Source organism: Trichomonas vaginalis, chromosome I (genome assembly GCF_026262505.1).
Source record: "Trichomonas vaginalis G3 chromosome I, whole genome shotgun sequence".
In the NCBI taxonomy this organism is placed as follows: Eukaryota; Parabasalia; order Trichomonadida; family Trichomonadidae; genus Trichomonas; species Trichomonas vaginalis.
In genome coordinates, this window is record NC_067203.1 from 13,271,129 (window position 1) to 13,285,267 (window position 14,139).

Sequence of the window (14,139 nt, forward strand, 5' to 3'; positions counted from 1 at the left end):
CCAGTATATTGTATTTGTACAGTACCAACAGTTGAAATACCACCCATAAAGTCTTCTGAGTCAGCAAATGGAATGCCAAGCCAAAAGTTTGAACGGTCTCCATTTGTATATTGAGTTTTTTGACTCCTGTATGAGTCCATACTTTCACATATGGCATAATAGAACTTTGCATTTCAGGGTTAATGGTTGTTGTGAAGTTGTTGTTAAAGTTCATAGCATCTAATGTCAAGTTGTATGACCTCATATCCTCAACTGTAGAATATTCTTCTCTTGGATAGTATTTGCCATCTATGTTTATATGATATTTAATACCAGGGTTGTAGAAACAAGAATAGTCATTTATAGTTCGTCTGAACAGTACAAACATAGTATCTGCATGTTTCATTGCAGTTGTTAAGGCAATATCTGTTCTTGCACCTGGGTTAGCACTTTGGTTTCCAACTTCACCTGCAAAGTCTTTGACAGATATTTGGTGTATAGGGAACATAAGTGGAACTGCAATATATTTGGCAGCTAAAGCATTTGAAATATCTGGGTCCAACATATAGACTGCAAGTCTGCTTTCTATTCTCTTGCATTCAAACTTTTCGCATGTGAACTTAACTGGGTCCCAAGCAGTTCCAGCAGCATTGAAGTAGTAGTTTACTTCAGTGTTGAGGTTTGAGAAACCAAAGTCTAAGTCAACTTTGTCTTTGCAAAATTCGGCGAATGACGTTTGATTTGCTCCCTTTACGTCTGTAAGAGTGAATGGGTCTTGTGTTGGTGCAATGACTAAGTTATTTTTGCTTGGAGTAAGTTCGATAGAAATTTTTCCTGCCCAGTTTGGCAAGTATCTTAAAAACCTGAAGATGAGGAAAGATGACAAAGGAACTCTAAGTTTCAGTTTTACTTTGGTTACTGCTGCTGCAGTTTGTCCAGAAAGGTCAACATAAACTCCTGGAACGTTAGGGTCAAGTCTTCTTATTTTCTCAATAGTTGCATACTGGTCTGTTTGTTCTCTAGCTTGTGGTTGTACTGAGTTTCTCAAAGCGAACCATTCATAGTTTGCCCATGTTACTGTTTGAACTAAGTCAGAGTTAGAATATATCTTATATCCCATGAAAACTTCTGGAGCATATTGGTATCCGACATAGAAAATTCCATTGCAACCTTTCTTGTCAGACAACTTGGCAGAAGGTTTTATTTCAATGTCTTGTTCCACGTATAAGAATGAGTTGTCAATAGAAATAATGTGAAACCTGTCGCAAGCAATATCTACTGTTGTTGAAGAACCTTCTCCAAACTCACCTACATTTCCATAAGAAACAGCAGTTGTATATTCGTAAGTTCCAGGAACTATTTCTGACCTTCTAATGGCATTGTCGCATTCGTTATACCATTCGGAAACATTTCCATTCATAGCATCCAAAACTGTTGGCGTTATATTCTGAGCGGCGTACATTTCATATGAGTAAAAATATAGAATAGTTGGATTTATATGTCATAATAGAACCCACGTGGACCAAGCTTTACTTTCTTCCTGACTGAGTTTTTAACTCTTCTTTTTCCTTCATTGCCCTCTGCTTGAAGTTGTTGCATCTTTGCATTATGTTCATCTAGTATGTTGCAAATTTCCCATGTCCTTTTTGCCTTTTGGCTCTGGTCGCCCATCTCAGGTAACCTATATCCTAGAAAGAGTTTGTCATAGTCTGTATTTGAGTCTTTGCGTATTGTTTGCATGACTCTTTCCTGAGTTTCTGGTTCAAGCTCTTCAAATATAGCTTGTCCATATGGAATATGCTCGTTTCCAAATATATGTTTTTGTAGCCATTCTGGTTTTCTTTCCATGTTACCAACAATATCCTTTGTGAATGGGAAAGCTTTTACCCAATCTTTCAGTCTTGCGTCGTTTATTTCTGTAGTTGGTTTTATTTTGTCAAGGAACATGTTTTTCAATACTAACATTTCATTTGGTACTGTCCATTTGAGTTTTCTTAAATATTCATCCCTTCTCAGTTCATCGTCTGCAAAGTAAGTTTTTATGACATTTTGTAAACTTTCGTTTGCAAGGTCATGTACAATAGGTTCTCTTCCTTCTCTCTCCCTAACTTTCTTTCTAAACTCTTCACCAAATATACCATCTCTATGGTTCTGTGTAGTTCTTTGAGATAAATGTTCTAGAACGTCAGGTGTTATATTTCCATCAGCCATGTTCATTTCATACTGGTCCAAAATATCTGCATCTTTCATATCTTTCAATGGCATTAAAGCCGCGCTTAAAATACCAGCTATGTCTCGTTCACCATTCACTTCCATTGCGTCTACAACTTCTTGGAATTGTGGTTGTAAGTTTATGAACCACCTATCTGGATTAGCTTTATGACCCCATCTCATTGTAGTTCCATCGTCTGCAGAAACAAAAGTAGGTTTGTTTCCATCTTGGTTAGGTTCTGAATGAACTTTAAACAATGTTTCATTTCTATATGTTTTCTTGAAATTTAACCTTTTATTTTCACCGAGTTCATCCGAAGATTGAACGTTAAATGCTCGTAAGTAAAAAGGGTTGTTGTATTTGTGTACATTTTCTTTCAGTGCTTCCATTCTATGCTGGATATTTTCATCTGATGTTGGAGTCTTTTGTATGTCGGCAAACATTTTTCGATATTCTTCTACTATGTCAGCCGAATTTTTTTTAGACTCTTGGAAATATTCCATATTCTCCGCATACTCTTGTTGAGGGTCAAGATTTTTCGGCTGTTCCAAATCTTCATCTAGTTCTGTGAGGTTAGTTTCCAAAGGAGGACTTGTTCGTTTCCTTCAGGCTCTTCTAGCTGTTGTTGCTGAACTATTTCTTCCATGTCTGGTTGTATCTGAACTTCTTCCTGTGGAGTTTCTTGTACCTCATCTGCTGGCATTTCATATATTCCGAGACCGTTTTTAACAAGTTCCCTATTTAAGCCATCCGCATTCATAACCCTTTCTTCTTTCGTTCCGTCTCTATTTTTTACGCGTTTCATGAAGATAGTTGAATTATCATTTATCTCTGACACAAATATCTCGGAGTAAATTCAGTCATGTCATTTGGATGATATGCTATTAAATCATATCCCTTAGCGAGCTTGTATTTTCCAGGTTTGAAATTATATCCCATTTGGTGCTGAACCATAAAGCTAAATAGGTTCGGGTCAGTATTTCCTTCCTTGAACTTTCTAATAGCTTCTTTATATCTGTCACTAAAGTCAAGAGTATCTGGGTAACCATAATTTTCCTTAAGCATTTTTAAGAATTCTTGGTTTCCTTGTTCTCTACTTCTTTTATGTCCTTGCTCTGTTTGTGGTTGTTGCTGTGCAGTGTTTTGAACTGTTGGTTGTGGTGCAGTGTTTTGAACTGTTGGTTGTGGTGCAGTGTTTTGAACTGTTGGTTGTGGTGCAGTGTTTTGAACTGTTGGTTGTTGTGCTGGATTTTGAACTGTTGGTTGTTGTGTTGGTTTTGGTGCATGCCTGTGTCTGTGTCCATGTGACGATGTAAATGTTTTAGGTAGTCCTGGTGCAGGTGCTTCTCTGGAGGGTTTGGTGGTATATAGGTTCCACTAGCTAGTATATAAGTTCCACCAGCTGGTATATAAGTTCCACCAGCTGGCACATATGTTCCATCTGCAGCATAATGTCCTACCTGACTTTTCGTTTTTAAGAAAGCATTTACTAGGTCTGTTTTGGTCTGTTGTAACTCTTTTTCTTGACTTTTCACAACAGTTGCTCTAACGGCGTCATAGGCACTTTGAACTGCCTGTCTCGTTGCTGCATCTGTTATTTTCGTCATATTTTGTGCTACTTCTCTTAACTCTTTGTCGAAACCTTCAGACTTCAGTTTCTTTCCAGATGAGAAGTCGTTCACTTGTTTCACCTTACTATGAAGAGCTTCGAAGGCGTTCTTAAAGTCAGCATTTGTTAAAGCTTCATTTGAACTATCTTCATCCGCTTGTATTTTTGTCCTTATTGACCCTATGAGTTGGGCTGCTTTAGCGTTGGCTTGGGCATCTAACCAGTCATTGTTAGCTTTTATATATTCTGCGCTTTTCATTGCCTTTTGCATGGCTGCGTCGTTATTTTTACTTTCTTGTGCTAAGTTTTCATACTGTACGGTTTGGTTTTGCAACTGTAAAAGTTTTTCTGCCTTTACATTTGCTTCAACTTCTTTTTTATACTCATCGCTATCCATATATGTCTTCAGGGCTTTTTGTTTTATTTCTTCATCTTTCAGTATTTTATATTGAGTAGTATGGTTTTTCAAATTTATGACATCTTGTTCCATTTTTGCTACTTCTGCTGCTTTTTCTGACACTTTTTTCGCATATTCCTCTGTACTTAGTTCTTTCAGTTGTTCTTCTTTCTTCTTTTTCTCTACGTTTAACTCATTGAGTTTCTTTGTGTGTCTGTCATATTCTAGTTTCTTTTCGTTTTCACTTATTTGCTTCTGTATGTCTATGTTTGACTTTTTGACATCTGTTATTTGATTTTTGAGTGAACTCAAATTCATTTGACTTTGAGGGTTATAGGCTGTTCCGTCTGCAGCTCCACCATAGCCTGCCATTTTCGCTAAAAGTCCCGCTCTTAAACCTCCACTCTGTGCACCAATGACTCGGTTTAAAAGCATAGGATTGCTTGACATTTGTTGCAACATAGTGGGGTCATTCAGCATTTGTTGTTGCAACTGTTGTTGTGGTGTTAGTTTTACTATTGGATGTTTCAATGCTCTCTTCCTCTTACGTATATTCTTACGTAGCTTACGTGGCATTTTAAGTGAAGTTAAAAAGCGGTTTTTGACAGATGTTTATATGACACTTTTTGTTCAGCACAAAAAACTACTCGGTCAAAGTGTTGACAGTTTTGTAAAATAACCGTCCTATCTTGTTTTAAAAGGGAGAAAAGGCTTCTCAAAGTATACTTCCTTGGAACGCCTGTAACTTTTCCTGTAGCGACGATAGACCCTTACTTGTCAGGACAAAGTTATACTATTTTGAGTGCTCTACAAAAAAGTCAACAGCGACGACTCTCAAAAACCGTTGTGTAAAAAGTTTTACCGTTGGACAAAAAAGTATATATAGAAAACAAAAAACGTTTATAGTTCATTCAATATTTGAGATGGAACGGTTTGCCAACGGTAACTATTAAATAAAATAAAAAAATAGAGGGGGTTACCGTTGACGAAAACGGTTTATTTTAAACTTTTCTATGAGTAGTCCGAAAAAAACAGTTTATTTTTGTCTAATGGAAGCCAACATTAACAATTCTCAACCGCTAACCAAAGCCAAAGCCCCACAACCTCCAAGAACTGGCACAGCTGTTAGAATAACCGCCAAAAAGTCTAACAGCGAATTAAGAGAAATTCTTCAACAAATTTGCTCTAAATATCTCAAAGACGCCGAAGAAAACACACAACCAGACGCTATATACAATACTCAGTTCTGTGAAGTTCTGAACAAAGCAATTGCTAGTTCAATTGAACTTACTAAGACAATTCCAAGTCCAATTGAGCTTAGCGATGTCTTAGTTCAGTATTTTCCAACATTTACTAAGCTTATAATGTTGAGAACTTTATACCAAGTTCGTCAAAATCTTCCTCGTTACATCCAACGGTCATTCGACAAGACAATTGCCGAATTCCAAGTCTTTAGTTACGGATATGACCAAGATGAATACGTTGACGAGTTCGGAGACAACTGTACAAAATGGTTTGAATGCTATACGACAACACAATTTGAATTCGACTTTCTCGAATTCAACGCAGCAACCATTTATATCATTGCTCTTTACCTTTCCGAACAACAACAAGACCTCGCAGATGGAGATGTTGTTACTGTCGTCATGGAAACTCCTGAACAATTCGGAAAAAAGAAGTCTCTAATTGCCAAATTTGTTCCAGGACATCAGCTTTTCCAACGCACAGAAGTCTTCTGTATTCCTGGAACTAAGTTCTTTGTCAAGAGCGAACTCAAACAAAGATATAATGTGTCATTCAATTACACATTATATAATGTTTTCGACCCAGAAGAAGACTTCTTCCCAGAAGCAATGGAAGAGGAAGAAGAAGAGAAACACGAAGAAGAGAAACACGAAGAGTCCTCCGAATTCACACCAGAAGACTAACAATTTTCCGAATAAAAACCTCATTTTATACTAAACATCTTCGGGGCTAGAAGGGGCGCAGCCCCTGGAAGCCCCACTACCTTTTTTTTTTTTTTTTTTTTTTTTTTTTTAAATAATACTAAAATCTTCTGTCTTTGTAAAAGAATAAATTCTGACAAAAAGTGCTCGTTTAAATTTAATGATCATCTGTATGACTAAGTGGTAAAAAGTGTTTATGACCAAAAAAGGGTTACATGCTTAGTCTATTTTTCTGACAGGATACTCTAGATTTACATGATCTCTATTTCATATCTCCGTTTTTAGATTCTTCGACAGATTTTATGATAGAAAACCAAGATTAACAAATTTCCGGCATGTTAATGAAGAAATCTGCAGCTACCCTCAATATTATTTCAATAATCAGTATCGTTTCTCTTACAATTTATTTTTTTCTCAATAATTTAACAAGAAATAACAATACACACTTGGTTTTACGTATAAAAGCTAAGTGTCGAACTTAATCAACTTTACTTACTTAGCAAATGAATATTTTTGTGGTTGCGAGTTCTGAATGCTGAAGTTTTAGATTTCTCTATAAATGATATCATTGCACTTACAATTTTGTTCCAGCCTATCGCATAAATCATAGAAAATCCAAAAAAAAAAATAATATAAAGAAAATTCATGTCATGAAGTTCAAAAAATACCGTGTAACATTAAAATTTGTTATGCATAATACATTTTAGCTATTATTGATTTTTTTTTAATTTTCGAGAAATTGAACGGTGAGTCCGATAGAGAAATTTTTAAAAATCCTAGTGCCTCATAGAAGTAATTTCCCTCGTCTCCCATACTTCCAAATGTATGCATATGACATAAACTTTTATGCATTACACAAGTGGCCAATAATATCTATAGAGTAAAAAATTAGAAATTTAATTTTTTTATATGATAGTTATATTTCAGATTTGCGAGCGTAACTTTTTTCTCCATGGCATACTTGTTTTAAGAGCAAATGATCAAAATCGTCCTTCAATTATTGAAGGAGCTGATATCTTTTGAAAATTGAATTGAAAGGGTATTCAATTTTCAAATTTCCTCTCAATTTTGGAAACATATCAACTCTATGAATTAACAATTATGTGCCTTCACAGTTTATCAGTCATATAAGGTGCTTATAAAGAAAAAAGTTACGCTCGCAAAATATGTTTTTATATAGATTTCACATAAAATAATTATGTAATTTCTAAAAAGAATATTTTTGTTCTTGAATATTAAAGTGTATTGTAGTTTAAAAAGTTTTAAATATGTTGCTAAAATTTCAGGTTTATAGCTCATGTCTAGCATGACTTCTTCGTATGCGCAAAAAATCTGACACGTAAGGGTATCCTTAAAAATGAATTTGACATCAATTTCAACATGGGAGCTTGTAGATACAATGAAATGGATATACCTATTATCTCTATTGGAGCACTTGTATTCCATCAAGTTTCTGAATGATAGAACACAATTGATACTCCGAAAAAAAGCATTTTCTTATAAAAAACCTATTTTTGACATTTTGAAAATAATTTTTATCAATTGAAATGTTGAATCAAGAATTAATGGAGTCAAATAAGAATTACATCGAAACAATGAATAAAATATATCGCCTTAATACTTTCGATGATAAAGAAATTGAAGGCCTTTATCAAGATATAAAGAACAAAATAATCGAAACAAAGATTTTAACTGCAAGTAAAGTTCTAAAAATATTTGATCATGTTGCTCTTTTTAGAAATCGCTACTTGCGATCGTATCTAACAATTATAAAAAGAATTATAGAAGAATATCATCCGAAACCAGCGGATGATATCAGGCCCGTTTACCAATACCTTTTATTGGAAGATTATGGAATTGTTTATGATGAAGAACATCTCGAAGAATTAAAAAAATATGAATCAAGTGGTTATTCTTCGTATGTCCACAAAGATAACACAATAGCCAGAGCTATAATGAATAATGATTACAAATCATTTGTATTTTTCATTGAAAAAGAAGATTTTGATGAATATTACGAGTTAGATAGCGAACTATATCCATTTTTGGGTCTATCTTTACTCGAATTATGCTGCTATCATGGTTCTGTTGATTGTTTTAAGTTGCTATTGACAAAAGTAGAACCAAATATCACTCTAAACTGTCTTGATTTGGCATTTTCGAGCGGAAATTCTGAGATTTTAAATGAATGTTTGAAATCTCTGAAACCAGGTCAGAACAGCATGAGATATGCAATATTTTCGCACAACATTGACTTTGTCATGTATCTTTTCCAGCAACATCAAGTGCCAATGGATTTATATGTATGCATACAATCTTGAAGCATTTTTGGCATATTTCGATGTTACAAAAGATGTTGATACTTGTCTTGTATATTCAACAGGTTTAAATCTTCCTTCACTTTGGGAATATTTCCTTTCAAATGGTGCAAATATTAATGCAAGATGTAAAGAGCTCAATCTTTTTATATTACAATTTGCAATAACATTTAATTGCAGCGAAGCAGTAGAATTTCTTATTTCACATGGAATAGATATCAATGAAAAAATGAGTAATAATAGCATGACTGCTCTTCACTGGGCAATAAGATATAAAAGCATAGAAACAGCAGATGTTCTTATCTCCCATGGAATTGATATAAATGGGAGAGATATTCGTGGACAAACTGCACTCAATCTTGCAGTGTATTTAAATTACGAAGATTTTGTAAATCTTCTCCTTTCACGTGGTGCAGATATAAATACAAAAGATAACGATGGGAACAGTCCTCTTCATAAAGCAACAATGGAAAATTGCCAAGATGTTGTAAATCTTCTCATTAATTCTGGAGCAGATATTAATCTGACTAATTATGAAAGTAAAACTGCACTTCATATTGCAGCAGAAAAGGATTATTCAGAAATTGCAAACATTCTACTTTCACATTTTGCAAACATTAATATAACAGATAAAAATGGTAATACAGCTCTTGATATTGCAATAAAATGTAACAGTGAGAAAACCTCAGAAATTCTTCTCAATCAAGTTCTATAATGCAATGTACAATTTATTAAGAGTACAAATATGATCATAAATATCAATAAAATGGAAACTGCCATTAGACCTAAAAAATCTCTTTTATTTCATTAACTCAAAAATAAAACAAACTTATGAAGAATAAACTCAAGAAGAATTTCCTATATAACAAATTTTAAAGCAAGTGTTTATTATGAAAAAGAAATTTTTAATTTTTATTTAAAATAAAGCTGATTTCTATCTATATCTCAAGTAAATATACTATAGAACATTTCTGTATGAGTAACGCATTAATAGGGTTGTTAGATTCCTGACGATAGGTGTCTTGGAAGATTTGCCTGGTGTCATCATAGTGTCTTTAAATCAAAAATTTTATTTTGGAGTTAGTTTTATTGATTTTTCAATAAAAAACATTTCTAAAACAAGAAAATAAAACGATGAAATATTTATATTTTATATAAGGATCTTATATATTTAAAATAAATATCATTTTATTTTTTTCATTGGTGTCTGTCAAACCATAATACAACATTCAAAAATTCAATGTGTCTTGTGGTTTCAAAAGACACCTTCAAATTGAACGATAGCACAGACACTATTGAATTTTACCCATTGTATTTAGTTTTTACCCTTTTTATTTTTAAGAATTAATGACTGAAACAGCCGTTTTGCTATGACCTCAATCACTTTTATTTATTATTTTAAATATTATTTAATTTTATTATTTGAATAGGCCAACTTATATTTGAGAAGCTCAATTTGAGACCACTTAATACATTGAAATATCATAAATATTGAAATATTAAAAAGTGTATTTCAAAATATTGAAATTATAAAAATTTATAATACTGAAATTGAGACAAATTAATAAATTCAATGTGTTTTTTTTGAAATAACTCTCAAATATTATTTTTTTGTTTATTTAATGATGAATAAATATGATTGCTTTAGTCAATCATAAAAACTAATTTAAGTTTAAAATAATGAAAGGATAATTTGATCGTTTTTTAAAATACAATTATTTTTGATGATTTGCAAGAATCTTTGAAAAGAATATAATATAGGTTCTATTTTTGTAAAATTTATCCAAATCATATATTACATAAATTACGATTAAAACGATGAAAGAACCAAAAAGTGTGTTTTGTGTTTTGTTGTTGCGTGTTGGATGCGGGATCCTGTTATTTCCGAAATCGACAAAAAATTTGGAAATTTAATTTCCGAAATCGAAATTATATTAATGTTTTTAATATTCTTATATCAAAAGGATTAAAGTTCATTAAGAGAAAAACAATTCTTCTTCAATCTATTGGCGCATTTATTTCTACACGCCAATAAGGAAGGGAAAATTATAAGACACCATGGTGTCTTCAAAACGCTAATTTTTGATATTTTTAACAACCCTACGCATTAATAAGATCGACGACTATATTAAAATTTCGTAATTACAATAATTTTTTCATAAAGATTAAGAACTTATGCAACAAATAAATTACACTGTGCTGTACTTGGCTTTAATTTAATCAAGAAATGGTGGAGTCTCAATTGGAATTGAAATTTTGACAAAATTGAGTTTATCAGCGCTGTCAACAGTATCTTCGTTTTTTGCACATTGATCTGCCATTGAGCTAGATAGCAAATTTTGATAATTGTATAATCTTTGTAAAAGAATTTCATTTTCTCGTAAGATTTGATGGCAACTGTTGCTGAGTGTTTTAATTTGCTGACTAGGGCCGACTGATTCGATCATCATTTCTTCTTTATCGGAGAACTCTTCATCCATTTTGAGAACTTACAAGATTTTGCTAGTTTCTTGAATGAAAAAATTCAAGCGTAAGAAGTTGCATTTGCTGAAAAAGATATAAGTTGTACGGTGTTACAACTGAAGCACTAAATGATTATTTGGGAATTGAAAGTATACCATCAAAATTATTTATCAAATTCGATTTTTTGGTCTAAAGGAATGTAGTAAATATATATCTTCACACTACAGATCACCAAACTTTATTCAACTCAATCAGACATTAAATCACATGATATGCTGGTTATCAAAATACATTTTGAAATGAAATTTCATATATACATTTTCAAATGAGAGCATTTTTAATTTTAATTTTTTTCCAGAATTTTTGTAAAGAAATGTATTCTTAATCTTGTCAAATCTCTTATTGAATGTGGTTGTGATAAAGATGTAAAGAATGGACTTGGATATACTCCACTCATTGAAGCATCAGAATATGGTGGTCTTGAAGTTGTTAAATATCTTATCTCTGCTGGAGCTGATAAAGAAGCAAAGGATAATCCTGGATGGACTCCACTCATGTTTGCATCATTCAATGGTCATCTTGAAGTTGTTCAATATCTTATCTCTGTTGGAGCTGATAAAAATTCAAAGACTAGAGATGGAAAGACTGCACTCTCAGTTGCAAGTATAAAGGTAATTTTTTATCTTATGTCTATTGGGGCCAAGTTAACATAATCTAATCCGATTGGATAATTATAATAAAATTAATAATATTCTTATTTCCAATCTATTTTTCATATGAATATTGTTTGCTCTTCATTTGCAGTAAAGATATTAATGATATTGAAATATATATATAAGTAGGGTATATACTAAAGTTTTTAATTCTATGATATTGAAGTTTTGGATACTTCCAGTATACAGAAATCTGCATCGCAATTTTCAAGCTTGTTATTCATTTAAAATGAATGGTATCCGAATAGAGCATAAAACTTAGGTATTGTGTAAAAAGTATTAGACAGGATTAACATTACCAATAAATCTAGCAAATTCAATAATCCAAATAATAATACCGAATAGAGAAAATTCATTATTGAATAATAATCTATTTAAAAAGCAAATTGAATAACATTACTAATAAATACTAAATGAAATCCGAATAGAGAAAATTCATTATTGAATCCTTTAGTAATGTTATTGAATTTGCTTTTTATAATAATGTTATTATTGAATGCATTAATTCAAATTTAGGTATTGTGTAAAAAGTATTTTGAATTAATAAAAAAAATAAATAATAAATATAATTTAGACAGGATTAACATTACCAATAAATCTAGCAAATCTTTCGTCCTTATTCAATGCTGCAAGAGCATCGTGTTCCATACACATCAAAGTAATCATTGTGTTTTCATGTATATTAAACTCTTTGATTCCCTTAATTACATGCATTTCCACAAGCTGGTTAGCAATTACAAGCATTGCCTGCTGTGAAATTGGGAATTGTACCTCGAGTTGTGTCTGAATAATTTTATGACGTCTGCAAACATCGCGGACAGGTATAACAGTACGGGTAGTAAGTCTCATATCCATTAAGAATGCGGTTAAGAATATCTGTTGTTGCTCAGAAAGCTTAGATAACAAGGTTAATGATCTTGTTGCCTGTAATTCTCTGATTGTAGCAATCATATCGGAAAGAACGACCTTATCGTTGTTCTTTCTTGTAGTATTTTTGTCTGAATCCTGGTTATTAACAGGAATTAAATCGAGTGCGCGTTTGCAAGCTTCTAGAGCTTTTCTAGCGTCGCCACCGAAGTTAGCGATTTGTTTTGAGCAGTATTCTATTGCAGGATCATCGAAAACTCCAAGTTCCCCGACACGAGAATTAATAATTTCCTTTAATTCTTCGTATTTATAGGGATAGAACTTGACAGCTGTCTTTCCGAATCTTGAAGCGAGCTTCGGCTTCAGTCTTGCGTCGAGATCCATCAAGTTTGCGATGCAAACAATGATGAAATGCGACTTTGGAAGGCCTGCCCACTCCAAAATGCAGTAGAGTTCGTTCTGTTGGTTTGTAAGAAGTACGTCGACTTCATCGATGAGGAGAATGATGTAATTTTGCGGTGGATCATTTGTAAATACGTCATTTAAAGCTCTTTGAGCGGCTATTGAGTTTAATTTCTCGCCAGCCATCTGGTACCACATATCTACGAATATATCTTTGGGAGATTCAAGTCGTAAGCAGTTAACTTCGTAATAATCAAATTCCATAACGTCTGCGTTCAATTGGTCTCTTGCCAGACGCTTCATTACCTCACGGACGCAAAGAGTCTTGCCTGTACCTGGAACTCCGGAGATATAAAGGCAATCTCCACGTCCTTTTTGAGTTAAAAATCTGGCGATAGTTCTACTGATTTTGTCGATTTCGTTTAGTCTTCCAGCAACGTTTGTGACGTTACTGAGTTGTAATCTTGCTCTAGCGATATCGTATTTTGAAAATCCTTCAACTCTTTCGACAACGTCTTCCGTTTGCTTCATTAAGCGCGTAATGGTGCCGAGTGCAACGAATTCTTGACGAGAAACAAGGAAACCGCGGTTGCAGAAGAATTCCTTCGTCATAACTTCATCTGGTTTATTCGCATCTGGACCTAGAGCTTCAGGAGTCTCGTAAACTTTAATGGTTGATTTAATGGAATCGACAGGAATGATATCTGTCTTCTCAGAAAGAAGAAGTTCGCGTTGGAGTAAGAAACTTCTTGATTCTGGAGGAACTTCTGCACGACGCCAATACCAGTTGATTAAACAGTATCTGTTATCTCCGGGCGTTCTCCAGAAACGTAATATCTTGCCGCAATACATGAAATCTTTTCTAATATATTGTTTATCATCCGTTAAAATTAAAACTGAATCGTTAATATGAATAACTACTCCTTCTGAATCAACTTTTTGATAATATGTATTTCCATCAGTTCCTAATATGCCATCTCCAAGAAAATCTGGCTCTGGATACTCAGTTAACCTCAAAGCAGAGACTTCCTCTTTTTCTGGCTTCTCATCAGATTCTTCGATAGTAATTGTTTCGATCATCTCAGGCTCATCTGATGAAGATCCTTTCTTCTCGCTCATTCACTTTTTTTTATTGCGAAGAAATGATTAAATGCGTATTATTTATTGGAGATAACATTATATATAATATTTATCCAAAATTGTCCTCTTTGGTAATCTAAACAAAATATTTTT

At 33.2% G+C, this 14,139-nt stretch overlaps 6 protein-coding genes across 6 annotated transcripts, besides 1 other annotated feature; 3 read left to right on the forward strand and 3 right to left on the reverse strand.

The window, feature by feature from the left end:
- Positions 1 to 1,387: part of a mobile genetic element that runs on past the window's edge.
- Positions 1,388 to 1,473: 86 nt separating this feature from the next.
- Positions 1,474 to 2,295, reverse strand: TVAGG3_0979420 (protein of unknown function, DUF4106 family; the record flags this gene model as incomplete). Its single annotated transcript, XM_051253922.1, has 1 exon — positions 1,474 to 2,295. The coding sequence occupies one exon, from the start codon at positions 2,293 to 2,295 to the stop codon at positions 1,474 to 1,476; it is 822 nt and encodes a 273-aa protein (XP_051079496.1).
- Positions 2,296 to 5,246: 2,951 nt separating this feature from the next.
- Positions 5,247 to 6,125, forward strand: TVAGG3_0979430 (uncharacterized protein; the record flags this gene model as incomplete). The annotated part of the gene is made up of 1 exon (XM_001319071.1): positions 5,247 to 6,125. The coding sequence occupies one exon, from the start codon at positions 5,247 to 5,249 to the stop codon at positions 6,123 to 6,125; it is 879 nt and encodes a 292-aa protein (XP_001319106.1).
- A 2,319-nt stretch (positions 6,126 to 8,444) lies between these two features.
- TVAGG3_0979440 (cyclin-dependent kinase inhibitor 2C-related family) lies at positions 8,445 to 9,176 on the forward strand (the record flags this gene model as incomplete). The annotated part of the gene is made up of 1 exon (XM_001319070.1): positions 8,445 to 9,176. One exon carries the CDS (start codon positions 8,445 to 8,447, stop codon positions 9,174 to 9,176), a length of 732 nt encoding a protein of 243 aa, XP_001319105.1.
- A 918-nt stretch (positions 9,177 to 10,094) lies between these two features.
- Positions 10,095 to 11,153, reverse strand: TVAGG3_0979450 (uncharacterized protein; the record flags this gene model as incomplete). Its single annotated transcript, XM_001319069.1, has 1 exon — positions 10,678 to 10,941. One exon carries the CDS (start codon positions 10,939 to 10,941, stop codon positions 10,678 to 10,680), a length of 264 nt encoding a protein of 87 aa, XP_001319104.1.
- A 133-nt stretch (positions 11,154 to 11,286) lies between these two features.
- TVAGG3_0979460 (ankyrin repeat protein family) lies at positions 11,287 to 11,880 on the forward strand (the record flags this gene model as incomplete). Its single annotated transcript, XM_001319068.1, has 1 exon — positions 11,479 to 11,637. One exon carries the CDS (start codon positions 11,479 to 11,481, stop codon positions 11,635 to 11,637), a length of 159 nt encoding a protein of 52 aa, XP_001319103.1.
- A 289-nt stretch (positions 11,881 to 12,169) lies between these two features.
- On the reverse strand, positions 12,170 to 14,043 carry TVAGG3_0979470 (DNA replication; the record flags this gene model as incomplete). The annotated part of the gene is made up of 1 exon (XM_001319067.1): positions 12,208 to 14,025. The coding sequence occupies one exon, from the start codon at positions 14,023 to 14,025 to the stop codon at positions 12,208 to 12,210; it is 1,818 nt and encodes a 605-aa protein (XP_001319102.1).
- Between the last annotated feature and the right edge of the window lie 96 nt (positions 14,044 to 14,139).